Consider the following 23,923-nt stretch of genomic DNA (forward strand, 5'->3'; position numbering starts at 1 on the left):
GCAGGTGGCCGCCATAGACATGTGGTTGCGTGGGTAGGTTCAGCAGCACGACGTAATCTACGCTTGTATGCACAGTGTACATGCCATTGGTTTCCTTACACCCGCGGGGGCGCTGGTCGTGATCTACCCTTTCGCCGTGTCAGGAGCGTAGGTTTGGTTTGTACGCTCTTTGGTGTGAACCACGACAAAAGGATAAAAAACAACAACAACAACAACTAACGCGTTTACACAACCGCTCACCGCATGTTGTTGTGGTCCACACGATCCTAAATATATGGACAGTGCACAACGCAACGTGGATCGAGTTTATGTTTCGGCAGTGCAGTCGCAGTGAGAAGTGGTACACATAATAAGTAAGAAAATGGGTGTCAAAGCCTGGTTCATGGATGATTCGGACGCCGATCAGCGTGAGACACACCACAAGAATCCTCCGGAATACGTCACGGGCGAATTTTTGGAGAAACATGGTATTCTTTTCTGGAATGTAAGTGGATCGGTCGTATGTTGACGATTCGATGCAATCCATGTTTGCCCGTGCCCGGCAATAAAGACCGGTGCGGTGGTATCTCTAAACGTTATACTCCAGTAATAAAATTATAGGTCTAGAGTCGCTCTAGACCGATAGTCTCTTTATAAATACGGTGGGCTTCTTAGTGAGGTGATCCGAGTATCCTCTCGGATCACCTTGATCTGTACTGATTCTTTCATGTTTGTTAAAATCTTCTCTATTTCGTTCTCCTCAAATCTTGTGCAGAGAGCAAAGAGGTTAACTCAAAAAATCCTTCTCCTTTATTCGTTTTATTTTTAATATGTATCATGTCCTAACCTAGGATGCCAGATCGGCAGTTGGGTTAATGGGCAATGTATCAGTGTGATCACTCATTCATGACGTCACTATGATGTCATTATCTGAAATCATGTTTACATTCATATCTCATTAATGGAATGGAATTTCTCGATGAAATTTGACGTTATAGTTCTAGTTCAAGTCAAGCTAGACAATTCATTTTGTAAAATTTGATCATGTTTGCGTTAAACCAAATTATCCCTTTATAGTAAACGAACACGTACGTGCGCGCGCATATACGCACGCGCAGCTCGTATGCAATAGAAATTTCCCATTTTTTCATATGAATCACATGTCTGAGATATCAACAAATAATGCTACCAAGTTTCAAGTCAATCAGACTCAATATGACGTCATACAGGCCCATCACAGTTAAAATTCCGTGCGTGCGTCAATGGCGATAAACAGTTCAAATATGCCAAAAAAAACCCACCAATTTTAAATCATATTTTACTCATCAGGGATGGTGACCCCCCATTTTCTTTACATATTCTTAAAGGGAAGATAAACCCCAAGAGCAATGTGGATTGAGTGAAAGCAGCAACATTAGTAGAACACATCAGTGAAAGTTTGAAGAAAATCGGACAATCGATGCGAAAGTTATGAATTTTTAAAGTTTTGGTGTTGGAACCGCTGGATGAGGAGACTACTAGAGGTTATGACGTATGAGTGGACAAGAATACCAAGAAAATATAAAGAAAATACTATAAAAATCCATTTTTCATGAAAATTACAAATTCCATCAACTTGATATTGACATATGTTAAGGGAAGCAATTATTCCCCCTGCTTTCTGAAAGCGGTTGGTCCATTGCTCTTTCATAATTCTAGAAAAGTGAATTTTTGTCGAATTTCCTTTATATTTTCTTTGTATTGTTGTCCACTCATACGTCATATCCTCTAGTACATTTGTAGTCTCCTCATCCAGCGGTTCCAACACCAAAACTTTAAAAATTCATAACTTTTGCATCGACTGTCCGATTTTCCTCAAACTCTCACTGATGTGTTCTGCTAATGTTGCTGCTTTCACTCAATTCACATTGCTCTTTGGGTTTACCTTCCCTTTAAAGCTGATGAGTTGCATGGGTAGCTGATGCTAGCAAAATGTTTGAAAGATTTCAGTATGTTGTAGCTTGTTCAATATCAGATGTACCGGTACATGAAGCAAAATTTTGATGGTACAAACTGTATGACATCATTATCTCTAAAAAAATCAATTCAAAGGAACCTTGTCAAATTTGACCAGATTACGTGTTATCCCCATGGGAGTGCATTTTTCCTGGAAATGAAAATTGACATGACTGTCTTCCTTGGATGAATTTCTCCCACATTTTGATAAGCTGTAGCTGAGACGTTGGGCTGTCGTTGGGGATGTGTTCTGCAGAGACTGCGTCTGGCTTTAGATCTATTAAAGATTTGTACATCTAATAATAAAACTCCAAACCACAGGGACCATGAGCGGCGGGCATGATGGTACTTAGAACTTATTGAGCCTGGATGCTTAATTTATGATATTACTGTTTATCGGCCAAGTTTTCAGTTCGTTAAGCCACAAACTGTATGATCTCCGGGGCATTCTGTCATGGATAGTATGGTTACAGCTCGTTATTTTGAAGACTTTTCATTGTTCCAAAGGTTCATTGTTTCGAATTTCATTTTTCGGATTAAACGAATCTTCAGAATATCAAACCTTCAGAATAACGCCACAAATGTTCGGATTGACGAACCCTTTTTCGTTTTCGGATTAACAACCCTTCAGCATATTAACGAACAGCACCCGAGTATTGAGCATACACATTTGAAGCCTTGTCCTGTAGAGCTGTGGCATTACAAAAGTGTGGCTTAAACCATGGACCTTGTAGTACATGATGTAGGTCCATGATTAAACCAAGTGGTTGCAAACCTATTCTCCCAGCGCTGAGTCGAGTTTTGACTGTTGACATTAATATACCTCCTTTAACCCCCCCCCCCCTCAAAAAAAAAAAAATGAAGAAAATAAGTTAAACAAAAAATAGATTCTTCAGTTAGTACACCTGTACCTTGGACCCTCCTGTTAACGTCCTCTCCATATTTCCTTTTGTCGGTGCCAAACAGACCAAAGTCAAGGGTCTACAGCTGTATTAAAGGGATATCTATAGGGTACATTTGTAAATCCATCTGGGCAATTCCGCGGTTAGTAACGTTACATTTGAGCAAATTTAGATATTTGTTTTTACCGCTAAATTACCATTTATTCATTTCAAGTCAAAATTATGTCAAAAACAAGTTCATCCTTCCCAGGTTTACGATACAGAAAAGAATGAACACAATCGAAGAAATATTAGAATTGCTATAGCAACTTAAAGGGCTGGTTAGTAACGTTACGAAAAAAGGACATGACAAAAAAATCAATGTCTTGTAACAAAAAGTGTGCAAAAATTCAAGTTACTTCAAACAAAGTGTTGCATTAATTTCAATTATTGCATCATGACAAATGTTCATGCAAATTTTTTTAGCAGTTCGACTGATAATTTTTTAGCTAGACCCCCAAAAGCATGGTTAGTAACGTTACAGTTAGTAACATTACATTTGTCCGGAGTAATTCCGCAGGTCATTTCACCCTTTTGTAATTGACAAAATGTCACATGACTTTTGGAGTATTTAAATGTATTCATCTTTTACCCTTTAGCAAAACTTTGAGGAAAAAATTTCAAAGGAACCCACTGTAATTTGCATTTAAGTGAATTTCAGCGTCCCCAGTCCCACATGTACATTTTGAATGATGGTTTTAGATCTCGCAAAATCAATAAATACGAAAAATAAAATCTGAATTTGAAAGACCCGAATGATTGGTGAACATCCATGGCATTAGTTGATACCTAGATCAAAGGGTAAGATAAAGAGGCACATTTCTTTTATCCATGTCATGTCCACCTAACTGCGGAATTGCCCATCTTGTCTTGATGGTGTTGCATTGTGGCTTGTGTGAATACAGAAAAATCATTAAAGACCTATACTATATAGATTTGTCGAAAGATCTGAGGAAAATAAATAGACACATGAAGAGTGATGAATTGTGAAATTTTAGAGTGTAAGGCAAATTGGCAACTCAGCAATATTGCTCGTGAGCAGGTACATGTGTCTGTGCAATTATATTCACCAGTCTTCTGCATCTATAGTCGTTCTGTCCTTTCTGTATGGGTAGAGTAATGTGCTTTTGTGTGTGTGTCCTCTTTCTGCCTTTGTTTCAGTAGCATTCAGAAAATTTGTATTTTTTGTTCTTTCTTTGTAAAGTTATATCAAATAGCTGTTTATTAGTTCTCAGAATCACAGGGAGTTGCCAGTTTGGCTTTCTTTCTTTAAAGTTTTATAATTCACACAACATGTCGAATGCATTGTATTCCACTCAGTCATTTATAATCTCTTTCTCTGACTTACAGTTGTAAACTTTGACTTTAACCCATTGAGGACAGACTGATTTTGCTACATCATGCATTTCCCATAGACACCTGACCGAATTTACTCGGGACTCGTCCTCAACGGGTTAATATCAAGTGACACAGTACTAGGTTCGATTGGCCCTTTAAAATGCGCCCATCTGATCAAACTGCAAACTCATTGCATTTTGATGGCATTGAAGAGACTCGACTTTGCTCATGAATGTCAACATGACAAGTGGTACTCGATTGAGGAGACATTTTGACAGTTCAGTGGTATTTACTCCTCAGAAGGTGTCTTCTTTTCTGTACCAAATGTCGTACCATGTGCAGTGAACATGAACTGTGTGCAACCTGACAGCATCAATTCAGTGTAGACCTCAATTGTTGATTTCAGGTACAGCTTCCTTCGCTCAGTCATTGTCAAATACATTCACCAGGTCACAGAGAACACCACAAAGAAGAAAAGTATTTGAAGTAACCATTATAATTATGCTGCTATACAATACAGTTGCAGTTGTACAGCTATAGGCAGGGTCGGGTGGATGGGAGGAGGGGGGGGGAGGGGGTTGAAATCAGGGCCCAATTTTCACATTTTCATCTATTCCTTAAAAGTGCATCCGTTGATATAATCAGATTTTTACCGAACTTGAGTGTAGAAAATTTACAATTGCTTGGATTGGGGGGGGGGGGGGGGGGGGGGGGGGGGACCAAAGCCCACAAGTTACAATCTTCTGCTTTACAACCAGAAGTGATGAAACTCTAAAATTAGTGCTTTGAATGAATAGAATGTAATTGCGGTTTTAAAAAATTAATGGCAGTTACCAGATTTGTTCCCCTTGTGTGTGTGCGTGTGTGTGTGTGTGTGTGTGCGTGTGCGTTTGTGTGTGTGTGTGTGTGTGTGTGTGTCTGTGCGTGTGTGTGCGCGTGTGTGCATGTGTGTGTGTGTGCGCATGTGTGTGTGTGTGTGCGTGTGTGTGTGTGTGTGTATTGGGATGGGGGTGGGTGGGGGTTAGGTGACCAAATTGGGGCCTAACATTCACATTTTCCTCCTTTTCTTGAAAATGCTTTGTCACATCTGTTATCAAATGTGGCACGCATTATTAACATGGCAACAATGTATTTCATACAAGGACTTTTGGAAAATCCAAAAAATGAAAATAACAGAATTGCAATATATTAAAACCAGAAATACTCTCAGTAAATACATTATGGAAGGTATGCTTCCATGGTTATTTATCCATGGCGGATCCAGGGGTTTGGCAGGGACCAAATTGGGGACCAGTTTACATTTTGTTCTTTTTTTTTAGAGCTGCAACTTTTCTAAATGCAGCACTTGTGCTTGACAGGCAAAGTTTTTCATGCTAGAAAAGTTGCTGTGTCACAGTGACAGAATTTTGGTGGAGGTGCAGTTGCATTGCCCCAGTAACAGTCAAAGGTTTTGATTTTTTTTTTTTTTTTTTTGGCTTTGTTTAAATTTTGTATTTTTCCTTTATAATAGGACTGAACTACAAAGCAAGATATGGTCTGAAGAATTGGAAGGGTTTTTCTTTTATCAAAAGAATGTGAGAAATGCACCTTGCTCTTTGTATTCACTGTACTGGGGGAGGCAAGGCGTAGGGGTGGTAGGATAACAATAGGAAATCACACCAATTCATACAATATTAAAGGGGAATTTACCCCTTAAACAAATGACAAGTGTGTGGGTTTGGTAAATGCAGGTATAGTAGCAAACAACAATGAAGTTTGAGGAAAATTGGGGAATGATCCATTCCAAAGTTATACATTTTTTATTTGTTTTATAAATTTGCTGTCATCGTGTGATGAAAAGGCTGTCTCAACAATCTGTTGTGTCAGACATGTACACATCTGTATTGGAGGAGTAATATAAAGATAATATAAAGGGAAATTCGTTCTCCCTGAAAAGTACACACTGATTAGATGACGAGTTCTCTAGACACATTCAAAAGTTGTAATTACCTGTGACAGTTTTGACAACGGGCTGTCATCTTTCTCATTTACGATGGCGCTATCACTCGGATGTCACACCTGGGTGATTGCTTATTGGCACCAAATCGTCAGTTGCCGATTTTAGCCATGGTTTGAGAAAGATGACAGCCCATTGTCGAAACTGTCATGCAGTTAAATACAATTTTTGGATGTATCTAGAGAACTTGTTATCTTACAACCATCCTTTTGAAGTCATTTCGCAGCACACTAATTAGACTTAAAGTGGTAACTTGTGTTTCAAGGGTATTAAATATGATTTCCCCTGCCATCTGATGGGGGCAAGGCAAGTTTTCTTTCATTATGGTAGACAGTTGAAAATACACATAGAATTCTCTTTATTTCCACTTAGGACATCAAAAACTATTTAAGGCTTCTTATCTAGCAGTGGCAGCACCAAAACTCTTAACTTTTGAATGGATGTTTTGATTTTCCTCACACTTTGCAGAACTTTGTGTTCTGTTGTATTGCTGTATTCATGCATAATCCACTGTACTGTAAAATGAAGAATGTTCGCATGCATTTTTTTGCGAGAGCCAAGATTCGCAAAATTAAAATGCGCATGCAAGTTCTTGTCTACACTATACGCATTTAATGTTAGAGGCAACTCGCGAAAATTTCATGCTGGGAAAAAGGCCGTCAGCTTCAATTCGCGAAAATTTTATGCTGCAAAAATATCATGTTTTACAGTACCGTACCGTACTTATTGTTTATTCCCTTTAAATTACAACCTTTAAATTACATTCAAAGGCTGCCATGCCATGAAACTAGGTTCTCCGTAATTGTTGTACACCCATATTTCTGATGTGAAGTTACAGCTGATTAAACAGGACAGAATTACAAACATTAGACTTTTATCTGTTCGAGGGCATCCCTGTTTTTGCTGAGAACATCGTAAAACTGGGTAGTCGTGATATTGCATCATTTTCCATTTTGTGGCATTTCCCGGCTCTCCCCCGCAGAAAAGCAGAAAAAAAGGAATATTTACCATTCGCATCAGAGTATGTCAGATGGGTGTGTCATTATATGCATTGTCACCCTCAGTGGGGACAATGTACAGTGTACATGTACAGTATAGTGCATGATGTTGATTCTTGATGTAAAGTGAGACAGTCATACAATGTAACATGCTCACTTCAGACCCAAGTGTAATTAAAGGGGCATTCCAAACGATTTTCATAATTTCACATCATGTAGTGCATAAATGGACAACTCCATAGGTACAGATTTGTGGAATTTATTGTGATCCTTGGCAGATAAACACTACCGAGGTATTTTGAAAAACCCTGAACAATGATAATGGCATGTACGTAGGAGGCTCACATATTTCAGAAATGTAATAGTGTAATTCCATTACAATACCACTTGATTTTAACTAATCCACTTGTGTATAATCTATGCATGCCTTCTTCTTTTGTTCTGCTTCCTTGAGCCCCAACTCATGCATTCTTATGGTGAGGATGCCATGTCATCATCCTTGTTCATTGCAATGTGTAAATGAATTTCAAAAACATTCTTATTGTTCATCCCTATCATTATGAATTCTGAAACTTACTACTCAGTGTAACTCATTTTTAATTATTCAAGTGTAAATATCTAAAAATCATTTGGAGGTCCCCTGTAAAATTGGTTGAGTAAAAATGATCTTACTTTGAAAATGGACAAAACACAGTTTTAACTTGAGTTAAAACACAGTTTTAACTTTATTGTCTCTCCCTACTGCCTGCCCTTAACACACCTGAAGGTAACATTATGGTGGACAGTGTACAAATTATAAAAGCAGGTTCAGACTGTGAAATACGTTACTGTGATACTTGAGCAAAGATTATTTTGGCAGGACCATAATATTGCATGCACATATAAGAAAATAGAGCTTCCAGATTTACCAAGGTAGCTCTCTTTCAAAACCCCATCAGTCACCTGAGTGAAAATTTGATCAAAATAGGTGAACATTACAAGTTATGAAGTTGTTAAGTTGTACCAATGTTCCAAAACAAACAAAAAAAAAGTTCATGAACATTCTGTATAAAAATAGTGCAACTGATTGAGTTGATGATGTTGTCCCCTCTGAAAATTTTACCTTCCCCTTTCAGACTAATTTTATTAACTGGTTTACTGCAGTGGGAGAGTCCCCAAAATGAGAGTGGCTAAGTAAGGAGGAATGATTCAAACACCTATATAGCACGGCTCAGCATTAGCAGTTGCCCTGTGACCTGGTACCACTAGAAATTGATGATGGGCAATCGAATTTCAACAAGAGGTTATCTCTGTATGGCCCACATTTGGAAAGGTTGTGTCTTTTAATACACACGGAACACGCTCGCGCGCACCCTGTGTTATAACCTATGGAGACGCACAAGCAAAACCCGACATACTGTCATTAATGGTGAAATATCATAAAGTAAAGTAATGTCTGTGGACTTGGGGCTCTCGGTTTTCTACTCTTAGGACATTTTTCTATAGAATACTAAAATTAGAAGATAAATGGACTTCTAATAACGTCGGACTGGCTGCTCAAAATTAGCTTTGTGATTTCACTTCAGAATATCTGCCCCATAGGATTGTACACACTTCCTGAAGTATTCGCTGTGTGATGCAGTGATACCTCCCTATTTGAAAGGTTGTATCTCGGCAACCGAATGACACATGAAGCTGGGGCTTCTACCATATTACGCGCCAAAAAATTTTCTGTCATACATGTCAAACTCATTGTGATTGGATGGTAGGTCTTGTCGGAATTGGCAAAAAACTGAGAAGGTCCCGTCCTCAATCCACTCACAATCAGCGACACAGAGAAGCTCATTATCATATGAGACATGACGTCACTGTTTATTCGTGACTGCATTTGGACGAGTTATGATTTCATATACCGTGAGTTATAACGTAAATTGGATATTTATTTCTCATATTTCTAAGATTCCTGAAGTCAGCGGTGAACCCTTGTATTGACTGACCACTTACTGTACCAGTTATGACTTTATATGTTGCTGAGAAGATGTAGAAAACGGGAATTTTCTTCTTCGATGATGTTCGATAATCATATATTTCTCGGCAAGCACATACTGTATACGCAGAGTGCGCCATTGTGTAATGGGGTGAACGTGCCCAGTAACCGCGAGTGGAGCATGAAGCACAGTGCAATGCAGTGCCGGTGAAACTTGCAGTGGTCAACATTCCAACATGATTGTGAATCTACACTACATCAGCTTTCAGTTTCTATTTTTGCATCTTTTAGAATGTACTTGGGTTTTGCTATTAATTTACTGAAGTTGCTGCCCATGTATGAGAAAGCGACTGTCAGCAATGTACAAAAGTTGTACCTCAGTGAGTGTGTGTGTGTGTGTGTGTGTGTGTGCGTGAGTGTGTGGTCAGTTAAAAAGCAGATAATGTAAACAATTTCATGAAAAGCATGTAATCCATGTTGTCAATGTAGGTTTAACCCATGTAATGCCATGTTTATCCCATATAATGCCATGTTTATGACTGCCCCTACATGTTGTCTCTGCAGCATTTTACCTATATTCGACAATGGACCAGTCCGTATCGCTGGTGTGTGCACGACGTGTGCGGCAGACCTTGTAGACTCATGAATAATTCAAAGCGTGCACCTTCGCGTTCTGTGTGTGCAGGCAGCGTGCACTCTCAGCTGTAGAATGATTTTAGTAGACTTCTGGCCAAAAACCTTTCCTTATGTCAGGCAAATAAAGTTAGAAATGAAATTTATCTGTTCTTTTATTGCAGGCCACTGCATTTTGTTTTCAGGCCACATATGTTTGTAGCCTGAGTGGGCCACCAGTGAAAAAAAAAAAGTTATTGTTGAATCCCTGTTTTTGATTGGTGGTGACCACAATGAAGGGAGAGCAGCATCTTGCTTAAGGAAGCATGTGGTCCAATATCTTTTACTCTTTTGCTTTTATCCATCCAATAACGAGGCAATGGATATACCGTAAATGAGAATTCCCAGGATCCCAAGCAGCTTGTTATAGTGAAGATCCCTTGTATCACCAATTCTTCTTTCAGCTGGAAACAGACAACTATGAAAAGAATGAGATGTACAATCAGTTGAAGAAGGAGCGTGGGTACACCTACGAAGATGAGGTCTGCATCTCCAAGGAAAAGCTGCCAAACTACGAGGAAAAGGTAATGAATGCTTAGAGACCTGTATCCTACTGTACCTGTGAATACCCCTTTCCATCCTAGATATTACCCACCTCCGACTGGCTTCGTCTGTTGGTCGAAACCTGCTTACACCCCACAGATGCAGAGCACCTGATTACATAAGTCAAAGTTTCATATTTCTGCTTTCATGTATTTTTACTGGTTGTCCTTCTCAGGGGATAATCAACCTTTTACGTTTGACCACTTCACATGACCGTCCCTCTTGCTCTAGATTTGAGTTTATAACCCATTCTAAGAAGCACTGTATGTCTGGCAGATTTTATTGATGTGTGATTTACATAATATGAGAAGGTGGTATCAAAATGCCCAAAGTGGATATGACTGCAATTTTTCAAGGTCTAGAGTAAACCATGCTTTGGCCAAAACTGATGTTGTCTTCCCATACTTTGAGCTATCTTGTATATATTCAATTGTACCGGTATTTATAGTTGATAGCAAGTGGAGAAATTGTACACTGTACAATTTGTAGGTAGATGACGTGATGTGTGTGTCTGAAAGTGTTTTCACATGGAGACCAACTCAATCCAACCGACTGCTTGCTTCAGTATTTTGTTGTTGTTGTTTTTTAAGTCTGAATATCTGTCTTGGTTCAGTTGTCCTAGATGTAATGTGATGGTGATAATGGGAAGAGTGTGAGGAGAGTAAAACCCTGACGTATACATGTGGATTCATTGAAGGCAGCAATACAAGTTCAACACATCTGTGAAAGCTTGAGGAAAATCAAGCAATTTGTGCAAAAGTTACACATTTTTTACAGCTTTGGTGTAGCCATTGCTGGATGAGAAGACTACTTGTTTTTAACTAAAGTTTATAAAGAAAATCATACAAAGAAAAATTTAATTCCTCAAAATTTGATTCATAAAGTACACATTCCCTCCACTTGTTACTGGCATTGATATTGCAGATTAATGTTATTTTCCCTACTTTATGGAAGAGGTAAGTCAAGTGCTCTTCATTATGCTAGAAAAGTGAAAATATGTTGGATTTTCTTTACATCGTTTTACCATAAACAAGCTTACAATGTATTGAAGTCCTCTCATCCAGCGATGACAGCACCAAAACTTTAAAGATTCATAGATTGTCTGGTTTTTATCAAACTTTGACTGTTGTGTTTGACACATGTTGCTGCATTCACTCAATTACGTACTTGGTTTTCATTCTCCTTGAATGAATGAATGAATGAATGAATTAATTAATTAATTAATTAATGCATGAATGAATGAATGAATGAATGAATGAATGAATGAATGAATCATTCTCCTTGAATGAATGAATGAATGAATGAATGAATGAATGAATGAATGAATGAATGAATGAATGAATGAATGAATGAATGAATGAATGAATGAACGCATGCATGCATGCATGAATGAGTGGATGAATGAATAATCAGGGTTTGATTAAATTAATTTAAATCTTCTCTTGGTTTTCATTCCCTCTAAAGTCTGAATATCCTTCTTGATTCAATCATCTTCAGTATGATAATGGTAATTGGAGGAGTTGATTCAATGTCAAAAATCACAATGAGGTACCTCACTCATCTCTCCCAGATCAAGGCTTTCTTCAACGAGCACATCCACCTTGACGAAGAGATCCGGTTCTGCATCGAGGGCGGCGGTTACTTTGACTTCCGCGACTTCAAGGATCGCTGGGTGCGCATTGCCTTCACCAAGGGAGATCTCTTTGTTCTGCCGGCCGGCATCTACCACCGCTTCACACTTGACACCAATGTGAGTTTGCGGCTGAATTTGAGCGATGATTTATTTACTTCGTTACGTCCGCCAAGGATGTTTTGTTTTTGTCAGCATTTGTTTGTTAGTCTGTATGCAAAATGAAATAACTCAAAAACCTGTGAATGGATTGGGATGAATCTTGCAGGAAAAGTTGGTCATGACACAGGGAACAGATGAATAAATTTTGGTGTTGATCCTGGAATTTCTATAAAGTTTTGAAGGACTTTTTTTTAAATCTTTCAGCAGATAGGGTCAATGAACTTCAGTGGGAGTTCAAATTGCTTGTATGTGAGGTTGGCATCTGTGCACTGAAACGCGTGCTCTGCTCAGATGAGGTGCCGTACAGCTTTCGTAAAGCTGATGACGAAAACAAAAGGCTTGCATATTGGGAAACTGGGCAATTTTAAGCATGTACATGTACGTACAGATTTTAAGCATGTACGTACGGGTAGAAATGAGCTGCTTAGCTTACAGTGTAACAAGTTTATCATTCATCTATTGATATTAAAGGGATAGTACAGTATTGGTGGAGATGAGAATTTGGCTTTTAACTTTTTGCAAGATACCAAGAAAACACTAATAAAATAGTACAGAGAATACCATTTTCAGAGGAATTCAAATTTTATTTGATGAAAATCGGGTTTGGAATGACTGAAACATCAAAAAACAAAGTAAAACAAAGCGATCGTAATAAAGTGTGGGTCCCACACTTATTAGAATTGCTCTGTTTTGGATATCTCAGCCATTTCAATTCCAATTTTCATCAAATAAACGTTGAATTCGTCATGGAATTACATGCTCTTTCATATTTCATAAGAGGTTTCTCATTATCTCACCAAGAAATGTTAGAAAACTGAAATTAGGTCTCAAATAAAACTATATGATCCCTTTAATGTATCTACAGGTGCATGCATGTACATGAATACATACATGACAGTACTGTATACCTACATCCTACATTTTTGTACGTACAGTATGCATGCATACATTCATTCATTTGTATTTTGTGTATTCATTTCTGTTTAATTATTATTTCCATTTAATAATTCTTACGCTGTAACTGCGTATGTAGTCATGAATCATATTTTTTTGTTCATTTGTTCTTTATTGTTGGATATATCAATTTGTCAGTCAGTTTGCCTTCACCAAATTTCAACTTTACATCACTTACGCAAGATTGATAAAAATGCAACTTATCACCTCCCTCTTCCCCCCCCCCCCCAAAAAAAAGAAAGTTGTACCCATGACCACAGAGCTTTTATATTATATAGAAAGGGTAGATTAGACCATACAAACCTACTGTGGTTCAGTCAAATTATTGCTGAGTTCAAGTTGCCATTGTAGTATTGTGGGTGCTTTTTTTTTTTTTTTTTTTTTTTTATGCTACAGTATGCAGGGCTACACTGCCCTATTTTGGCAAAAGGAAGCAAGTGACTTCGAGTACAAATGCTACAAATGAAGAAAATATGTTTTTGGGTAGGCCCTTCAACATGAAAATTTGTGATGAGAAAAAAATGTTGGTATTCTTGAAAGTCATATGGTGATGCATTTATGACAATTCAAAGAATTGTGATACTCCCATAGAAACTCATTATTATGTGATTTGCTTCCTTTTGCCAAAGTATAGATTTGTAGCAAACATACAAAAATTGGCAAAGGAAGCAAGTGACATTCATATCATATAAGGATGTCACTTGCTTCCTTTTGTCGAAGTATTTTAGATCGTGTGCAAATATGAATAATTTGGCAAAAGGAAGCAAGTGACAATCATATCCTGAGGTTGCAACTTGCTTCCTTTTGCCAAAGTATTTCAGGGGGGTGTTTCATCAACGTTTGTCGGCGCTGACAACTTGAATCGCCATTGTAACAGTCAGTGACCAGAGCATCTCAGCCAATCAAAACCAAGGATTTTGCTGAAATTGGTCAGCGCCAACAATTGTCGGTGCTGACAAGTGTTGATGAAACACCCCCCAGATTTTTAGCAAACATGAAAAATCTTGCAAAAGGAAGCAAGTGACAATCATATCATAAGGATGTTACCTGCTCCCTTTTGCCAAAGTATTTGAGATTGTGTGTAAATGTAAATGATTTGGCAAAGGGAAGCAAGTGACAATCATATCATGAGGTTGTAACTTGCTTCCTTTTGCCATTTTTTTCATGCAATTTTGTGCACTTGAAATGGGTCAAAATTGTAACTTTTGGATTTATCAGTTACATAGAGCATGCCTCAAATATGCCAAATCAATCGAAAAGTCAATATCCATGAAAATGTCACTTGCTTCCTTTGCAAAAGTAGGGCAGTACACACTAAACCAGTTTTTGTCGAGCCCACCGGAGATGTGGGGAGACTAAGGGATCGCCTGCAGCGTCTGTCCGTCAGTCCGTCGTTCGTCCATCCGTCGTCCGTCCGCCGTCTGTCCGTAACGCTACAAAAACTTGAATAACTCTCTACTGAGGATTTCAATTTCAATCAAACTTGGAGGAAAGAGTGGTTATACAAAGTTACACATTTTACCAAACCTGAAGGGCACCTCAAGGTCAAAGGTCACAGGCAGAGGTCAATGGACTTAAGGGCCCAATGTTAAGTTTTTAGGGCATGTTTCGTTTATGGCTCGTAACTTTTGATGTATCTGTCTGTTTGTGACCAAACTTAGATGGTAGATGTCCCTTGGAAGTTGAAGGTTACCACAAGGTCAAAGGTCACAGACAGGGTCAACAAACTTTTAGGGCCCAATGTTAAGTTTTTAGGCCGCGTTTTGATTATGGCTCATAACTTTTGATCCCTATGTCTGTTTGTGACCAAACTTGGATAGTAGATGTCCCTTGGGGAGGTGAAGGTCATCACAAGGTCAAAGGTCACAGAAAGGGGTCAACAAATTTTTAGGGCCCAATGTTAAGTTTTTATGCCGCGTTTCGATTATGGCTCATAACTTTCGATCCCTTTGTCCGTTTGTGACCAAACTTGGATGGTAAATGTCCGTTGGGAAAGTCACCACGAGGTCAAAGGTCATAGGCGGGTCAATGAACTTCTGGGAGTTAGAAAAATATTAATTTCTTGTACGCGAATGGGCGAGACACAATTTGGCACTTGCCTTGTTTCTACCCCATGTTTCACTTGTTCATTCCTGAAAAAAAAAAGTTACTGGTCCGACTGATTTTTACTGGTCAGGGACTGTCGGACCAGTGCCAGTGTGCAGCATTGCTATCATATGCATTTGAGCCCCACTCCTTTGGAGCAATGTGTGTGTGTGTGTGTGTGTGTGTAATATGCAGTATATAAGGATGAAATACACACACACACACAGATTCATTTCTTTATCTGTAATCAAATTTTACTATATACTAATTGATTTTCTTCTAACTGTCACCATCTTTTTTTGTGATTTTGCAGAACTATGTCTTGGTCAAGCGGCTGTTTATTGGGGAGCCAGTGTGGACACCCTACAACCGTCCTGCTGATGACAAGCCCCAGCGCACGGCCTATCTGGCATCAATCTCAGCCTTAAAGGAAGACTAGGCTGAGCAGAGTTTTGTTGTTGTTTTTCTTCTTTCCTTCCTTTCTTTTCTGTTTTGTTATCCTGCTAAGGAATATGCTCTTACAGCTGATGATGTATGGTATTTCATTGACACTGTTGATTGTCAGCAAATGAAATGTATTTTCAAACAGAGCAATGTTAGCAAGCCCAAGACGGGACTTGTCAAAGTAACTCTTTAATAAGATTCAGACATCTATAACTAATTTATAGTGTAGTATTCTACTTGAGATGTAATGTATACGAGTATTGTCTTCCATTAAAGGGGAAAGAAATACAAAAGGATCAAAGAATCCTGCAGAATAATAAGATACATTGTAGGTGATGAAAGTAACAACAGCAAAATCTAACATTGAACTTTTGGAAGGCCTAACTTCTATTTTTCATTACAAGTCCGTCGTGATAAAGTTGAAGCCAAAATTATTCTAAAATTGTGCAGTATTATTTATATCTTTGATGTGCTGGAAATAATGCTGTTGAAACAGTATTATAATTGTATTTTTATTGTTGTTGTTTTTTCGTTGTTGATGTCCTTGTTTTTGTCTTCGAATGAAACTGGAAACATTTATTTGGTTAACATGTTTTTAAATGTAAAGCAGTGTGTTGACACTCATTCCAAACATGCCTATGCAGCTGAATATTGAGAAATAACTCTAAAATTTGGTGTACCCTGTTTCAGGGCGTGCTGCAGTAGAACAGTGCAGAGTTCCCACAATCATGGAAAATCCTGGAAAATCCTGGAAAAAATTGTGGTCATGGAAAGTCAGGGAAAAGTCAGGGAATTTGGAAAATTTGTGAAAAGTCATGGAAAAGTCATGGAATTGCATTTACCTCTTGGCTGCGGCAGCTTTCCAGTTTGTCGTGTTTCGCAACTCTCATACTTTGTGATCATACTCTGCTATTATGATTGGTGTTCATGATTTCCATTTTTCCCAGTTTTGTGACATCCCAAATTCTACATAACTTCCTGGACATATACTAATGATAATAGATGTACATGTCATGAGTAAGATAGTAGGTGGAACGGATGGCTGTGAGGGGAGGTGGAGGCCATCATAACGTGTCTGATTTTGGAAACCATGCCAGAAAGGAAGTCATGGAAAGCAGCAATTTAGTCATGGAAAAGTCATGGAAAAGTTATGGAATTCTGTTTTCAAATTTCTGTGGGCACTCTGACAGTGTGTATTAAACGCATTCAATTCATGTTGCAAGGCATGAAGTGAAAACTGTTTCAAAAGCAGAACACACATTGATTGCAAATACTATTTCGATGTTGAAGAAGATTCTATAATTTACTGTAAAATGAGGAATGTTCGCATGCATTTTAACTTCGCGAATTTTGCGAGAGCCAAGATTCGCGAAATGAAAATGCATGCGAAAGTTCTCGTCTACACTGTATGCATTGAATGTTAGAGGCAACTCGCGAAAATTTCATACCGCAAAAAAGGCCGTCGGCTCAAATTCACAAAAATTTCAATACCGCAAAAATATCGTGTTTTACAGTATTCATCACTGTCCTCTGAGAGTGATGCGTTTGTTTGCTGAGCTATAAAACACTATATTAACCGATTTGGATGATAAGCTATAGGCTGAACACGTTGTTGACGCCCTTTCATTCTCAATGGAGATTAAGTATTATACGGTGCCTTAAAGTGCAATTCTCCTTCAAGTAGAATCTAAATAGAATAAAATCTGATGGGGAGAATAGAATAATTTCATGAAAGATGAAAACCTCCGTAAAACTTCAAAATATTGTAACAATCATAAGTAGCAGCTAACTCAAATTTGACTCCCAATGCATTGAACCAATTTTGCAATGAAACACTTTATACCAGGAGTCGTTTTCTCCTCTACATCAGGAAGGCAGCGCAGTAGGAACACTTCATGTCTTGTTTGTTGCAACAAGTCACACTTGTACCCAAGGTAGTATTTATGTTGTTGTGAGCAGACCATTTTACACTGCAATCCAAATGCCTCACAGACTTGTAAGAATTTATGTAGTTTTATCATTACAGTGGGAACTCCATATAAAGAGGTGTTATAACAAAATATCTGATATACACTGTAGCAACAACAACAACAAAATTCCAGTCCCGATGAATTTATTTCCTTTGTTTTCTATTGTTTATTGACTATTGATAATAACAAAATATCTGATATAAAGAACAAATTGTTTTGGTCCCAAGAATCTCATTATAATGAGTTTCCACTGTACTTTGAATGCCTTAGCAGTGTCTTCTGCCTTAAAAATGTAAGACAGTACTGGTGTCGGAAATTTCAGATTGTGAGACTGCCATTTTTTATCTTCAACACTGAATATTCTGATAGCTTTACATGCCTAGTATTCTGCCAGATGAAAGTTTCTGTCCTGTTTTGTTTCACCATTTCTTCCAGCATTATGAGATCTTGATGAGAATGACCTGTCCCAGTAGGGGATACGTTGTGTGTGCCACAATATGATGATGGTTCTGCCTTGTGGCTTGAATTTCTCTGTTTTGTTTGGTGACAAACCTGTGTTCTGTTTTCTTGTTTCCGTCACATTTAACTTTGTAATATTTTGATTTACGTAGGGCTAATGTAAATACATGTATGTAATGAAAATCACAGAGCATGGAAATTTGTCGCACAAACAGCAAATAAAGTGAAGTGTGTATTAAAGATGATAATATATTGTATATTGGAATCAAAAGTTTACATCCAACTACCTATCACTTTGCAGTCTTTTTTTTTCCATCTCAAAAATTGTACCATGTGGCAATGGATAAAGAAATCAGTTTGTCGAAGATTGAAGAAAAAAAAAATACTTGCAAAAATTATTTCCTCTCCGCCTTGAAATGTGATATTATGTGCCAATCATAGCGGATATGTGAATTCAAGAAAATACTTCTTGAGATGTACAAAACATATCAAAGTATGTATCTGTTAATAGAGAGTACTAGAAATGCCTTTGTTTTACTTTCTTTTTGGATATATTGGCCGTTTCAAAACTGATTTCTATCAAATGAACTGTAAATTCCTTTCAGAATTGTATAAGCCTTTACTCTCCAACATTTCATAAAGTGGTTTTTCGGTATCCTGCAAAAAGTTAAAGGCTGAATCCTTACCTCAACCAATACTATACCATCCCTTTAAAAATGCTGAGGAGACATTATGGAGCATGATTATAGTATAATACGGTGAAATGTGTGAATCTACTTTACCCAATTTATTAATAATTTTTTTTTTTTGTTATTGATGGGAAATGTGTTTCATGGTAACTCCATATTTTGAATGATAATCATATGATAATGTGATTTCAGTTAATTTTTTTCAGATTTTTGGGCAATTGATTTGAAATTTGGCATATGTGACTGTTATGATATGTGGGTGTGCACAATTCATCATTTGTTCACGTTGAACATTGAGTCGTTGTGGTAACAGTATACAAATTAATTGTTAGCTGAGTTTATATTTTTGGTGTTTGATGGGGTATTAATCACATTGAGTGATAGTTTTAGTTTTGATTTGTACACATGTGCTTTATTTTTATTTTCATGCTGACGACAATGATGATTATGTTTTAAGAGGTTAGAGGCTTAGGGTTGGGGGTCGGGTGGAAATCCAGGAATCTCCTACATTTATGTTGACATATTTTTTTCAGTTTTTGAAATTAATGTATGAATATATAAATGAAGTCAAGGGTTGGATGATTATATTGGAATTGTATAGTGTTTTTTATGTTTTGAAGTTTGATAAGGATTACGGACTTAAGGGGTGGGGATCAGGGGTTGAGTGATAATTTTTTAATGATTGTTAAATGTTTCTTAGGGGCAACGTGTGGGTTCACATGCCTACGGGCAATAGTAAATGTATTCACTTTTGTGTGCCCTGACCCTCATGTAGTCTCCATTCATTTCATTTTCACATTGTGTAACATGTATAGTAGGTACAGTGTATCCTTTGTAATGTCCATTCTGGTTTTTGTTTCATGTTTGTGATGTTAATGATACAACTTGTTGTATGTATCCTATATTCTTTACCTGGTCGAATAAATAATAATAATAATAATAATAATCACAAAAAAAAGAACTACGTATAGAGATGTCTTGACTGCTTAATAATTTGCTCTAATAAGTTTGGTGATTTGGCCATCTCTGCTATATACCATTAACCAGTCATTTAAAATAATCTCTTCAGTTGACACTTTATAATAGTAAATTGTGTCATCATTTAACAGAGCATCCCTTTCTTCAAAATAGGTGATCAGAAAAGTGCCTACACCAGTTGGCAGAGAAGCACTTAATGGATGAAACTTTGGGCACCTGCGTTGTAGTATTTTCATACAATCAAAAATGAGATTTATTTCATATTTTGTCTTCGAGGAAATATATATTTTGATGTACTTCATTTTCAACTATCATGGCTGTAGGTTAATCTCTAGCATGTATATTGGAAAGCATTCTATTAAAATGGTACCTATGGGTCCAAATGCATGATATTGTGAGGGTTTTGTTTATTGATTGGGTCTGTTCTTGTAGGTTCTGCAGATGGCATTTCATGTGATGTTTGTGATGTGTGTGTCAGACATAGAGAGAAGAAAGAGAGAGAGAGAGAGAGTGTGTGTGTGTGTGTGTATGTGTGTGTGTGTGTGTGTGTGTGTGTGTGTGTGTGTGTGTATGCCTTTGTGTGCAAAAGCATTTGTATAGGAAACTCAAAATATCGCCTTCACTGGAAAATCTGCCGCATCACATTCCCAAGTCCAAATTCCAAATTGTGACAACTTTCCAGCGTCATAACAAATTTATCAGAGGAATCCGGATTTGTGCCTTGTGTCATCCACATTTTACATTTCTGTGGTCTTATTTCCACAAAGCAGTGAATTCTTTGTTGGAACAAATATGCTGGGATGATGAAGAAAGACACGTTCATTTGTTGTTGCTGAAAGTAGTTTTGTGGTTTTTCACCAGCGCATCACTACTTCAAGTTAATGTTTTGTTTATCATAGTTTATCAGTGGAAAATTGTGACTTCTTTCCAGTGTCATAAAACAAATTTCTCACAGGAATCGCAAACAGAGAGCAAACAGAAGCCATATTTTGTACTTGTGAAGAGTTTCTCTCCAAGTAGCAATCTTTACTTTGTTCAAATACTGACAGAAATGCAAGGATTCAATACCAACATGAACTTTAAGAGAACATAATGGCACGGTAAACACAAGATTGCTATAAATACATCAAGCTGTCCTAACACAAATCAAGTTTCCATGTTCAAGACAGATCACAAATGACCTTAAATACTGGTAGGAAATACCTCTTCCGCTTCAATAAATTTGAGTCACCTATATAATGACAAAGTGTAGACATCTACAAACTGAAGCAAATTAATGCAGAACTTTTAATATTAATCTTGGTGACACAATGCGCTACAACAATTTCCACCCTTGGCAATGTATCGGAAGGAAATATAGAATATGAAAAAGTTGAGAAGAGTGGCAAGTACCTCTAGAGTAAGACAGAAACTTGCAAATGAATTCCTACATGACAAAAGGAGAGCATAGGACACAAAATTCACAAAATATAGAATGAAATCAGTGCTCAACAAATTCTCATCAGTGCTACTCTCTGTGAGCTAAAGATATTTGTTCCAAAGAGTAAATTAGCAGGCATATAAAAGAAATGGGACGGTTCAATAACATAACTGATTATGTCTCACATAGTAAAGATCTTGCCGCAAGGCATTAAGAAATATAATGATGGGTTACAAGGTGCATAAGATACAAATGATGCACAGGATAGAGTGTGTGCGCCTCGTGCATGTTGCATCATTGTCAATACTCGAAAGTGCGCCGCACCTTCACTAACGCCACAAAATAATCCTGTGCATCATTTGTTTTATAAAATGGGTCTATGAGTTATTTTTCACTTACCTTTATAAAGCTCACAATTCTGAATTTTTTTCATGTCACCAGGTGAAATTCTTTTTTGTGTTGAACATCTGCCTTCCCCTCTCTTGAGCTTTACAAGAATTGCCTTGTTAACTCTATTGCTTTTTGGAAATGTGCTTTTGTCACAAATGTCAAAATCTTGTACGTTTAGATAGTGACGCTGTACTGCATACCTGATTGTCTGAATATTATGTTCGCTGTACAATGTACCGTCCTCCTTTCTTGCCACAGCGAAAAATTTTGACAGTAGCTGATCCAAATTTTCACAGGAAACATCCGTCAATGAAGTCTTGGTAAATTTCACAAAGGCCTCAAATCTTTGCCATCCGAATTTCAGAGATCGCTTCATGCTCGCCGAATGAGTTTCATTGATTAATTCATCCAATTCCTCGTCATTCAACAGTTCAAACTGCGCCTGCAACGGATCCGAGCTGGAGGCAACCATTTTTTCGTTTGTTTCGCTGGCAATCGATATCGCGATATCAACCTTTGCATATAAGCATTGCCTGCAATTCAAAGGAGCCGCGCGCACAGACGATCGGCAATTTACCATAGGATAACACGCAGTGCAATGGGACTAAAACAAACAATGCCCATGTGACTCATTTCAGCGTTTCCAATTGGCTACATTCTTGAACCCATTTTATAATAAGCATTTCCAACTTCTTTTTCTTGCTTTTTAAAGGAAAGGTGATCAGCCAAGCTGCAACCCACAGGACTCCCCAGCAGCCATATTTTACCTTTAATGCAACAATGAATTCAAAATCTTAACCACATCCATGCCTGAAGTGCAGTGGTGAGGGACATTCACATTGGGCAGCTATGGAATACTTACCTCTCACAAAACTATTTGGTAATCTTGTACTCAATGTCGATGATAATCCATTATTCTTTGGGTTTGAGGGGGCTAATTAAACAGAGTCACATGTTAGCATGTGGTGGGGTGGCAGGGGGGACATTTCAAAGATACAGTTGAACCTCGGTCCCAAATGCTGGCAAGCCTTGCATTATATGATAAACTGCAGTCCAAAATCACACCCCACATGGACAACACAGAAGAAATTACTATGGCAGTTAAAAAGATTGAACCTCTGTCTTTTTCAATTTTTTGATAACTGCTTCATATCATTTACCTGTTACCTTGCTGTAAGATCTTTAAGAGAAATGCAGAGTAACAATAACTTGAACTGAGTAAAATTATCAAAACAACATGAAGATAGACTATCCTCCCAACAAAATCATACTGGTTTGAACAGCATATGCTACAAAATGATGACAAACAGAATCATATTTTTTGCATTTTTCTGAGTTGCAATCACAGCTTGTTCTGTGCGCGCGCGCGCGAGTGGGTGACACATTCGCCCCGATATTCGCGCACAAGATGAAACGTACAAAAATATTTCATACTGTAAAGACATTTACTGCTTCCAAATCACATTTGGTGCTTGTTTCCAACACAGTAAGCTCAATGTGCAGTTTCTCATTCCTCATCTACCAGCAATAATCTTTCGGAATATACAGCTCTACCACATTTATACTCATAACCTTTGGCTTAGTAACAAAAAACAAGCACCAAATCCCATTGAACAAGAAATAACGCTTATTGAAAAGGAAACTACAATAAGAGCTCATAATACACTCATTGACAGAGCACTTATAGTAATCCATAAACACATTATATATCTATATCACAAAGCAAATTGATGATTTTATCACACCTTACTAACCTTTGCTTCACTTTGGTTATTACTTCTCTCTCAAAAATTAAATTTGCAGATTTTTCATTAATTACCACAGTTGGAGAGGACTAGAGATACTACCCAAACTTGGCTTGATCCACAAGAATACTAGTTTAACCTTAAGTTCTATCTGAAAAACTGTTTTGTACACATCTCCAAAAACATCCCGTCTCAATCAAGACACGATCTTGCATATGCAACTGAATTTGAGCAGGAAACTTTAGACTGAGGAAAAATGTTTACTCATTTTTCTATTTCATTGTAAGAGATTAATGCATTTTCACAAAATGGAACAAAGGTTAATTCTTCCCTCACAACAATAAAAATGTAAATTAAAAAAGAAATCATTAAAAGGAAAATAAAAAAGCAATGGCAGGGCCCTCTCCTTGCATTTATAGATCCTGCAACAGCTTTTTGTATTTTATTTTTCCCAAAGCCACCTCTTAGTACATTTTACTTAAACCTCAGATTTAAAAGCAAGTGTGGTAATGTGAATATGTCAATGATAAGGTCATTAGAACTATCACATGTTTGCATGCTGACAGAGT

General features: G+C 37.6%; 1 protein-coding gene across 1 annotated transcript; it reads left to right on the plus strand.

Annotated features, from left to right (window-relative positions):
• The first annotated feature begins 316 nt into the window (after positions 1–316).
• On the plus strand, positions 317–18,019 carry LOC139709879 (acireductone dioxygenase-like). The gene is made up of 4 exons (XM_071621833.1): positions 317–484; positions 10,290–10,409; positions 11,999–12,178; positions 15,573–18,019. The coding sequence occupies exons 1-4, from the start codon at positions 362–364 to the stop codon at positions 15,696–15,698; spliced, it is 549 nt and encodes a 182-aa protein (XP_071477934.1). The 5' UTR covers positions 317–361; the 3' UTR covers positions 15,699–18,019.
• Positions 18,020–23,923: the final 5,904 nt, after the last annotated feature.

This window comes from Diadema antillarum, unplaced genomic scaffold (genome assembly GCF_040938485.1).
Source record: "Diadema antillarum isolate AM-2024a unplaced genomic scaffold, OU_Dant_1.0 seq00001476_RagTag, whole genome shotgun sequence".
In the NCBI taxonomy this organism is placed as follows: domain Eukaryota; kingdom Metazoa; phylum Echinodermata; class Echinoidea; order Diadematoida; family Diadematidae; genus Diadema; species Diadema antillarum.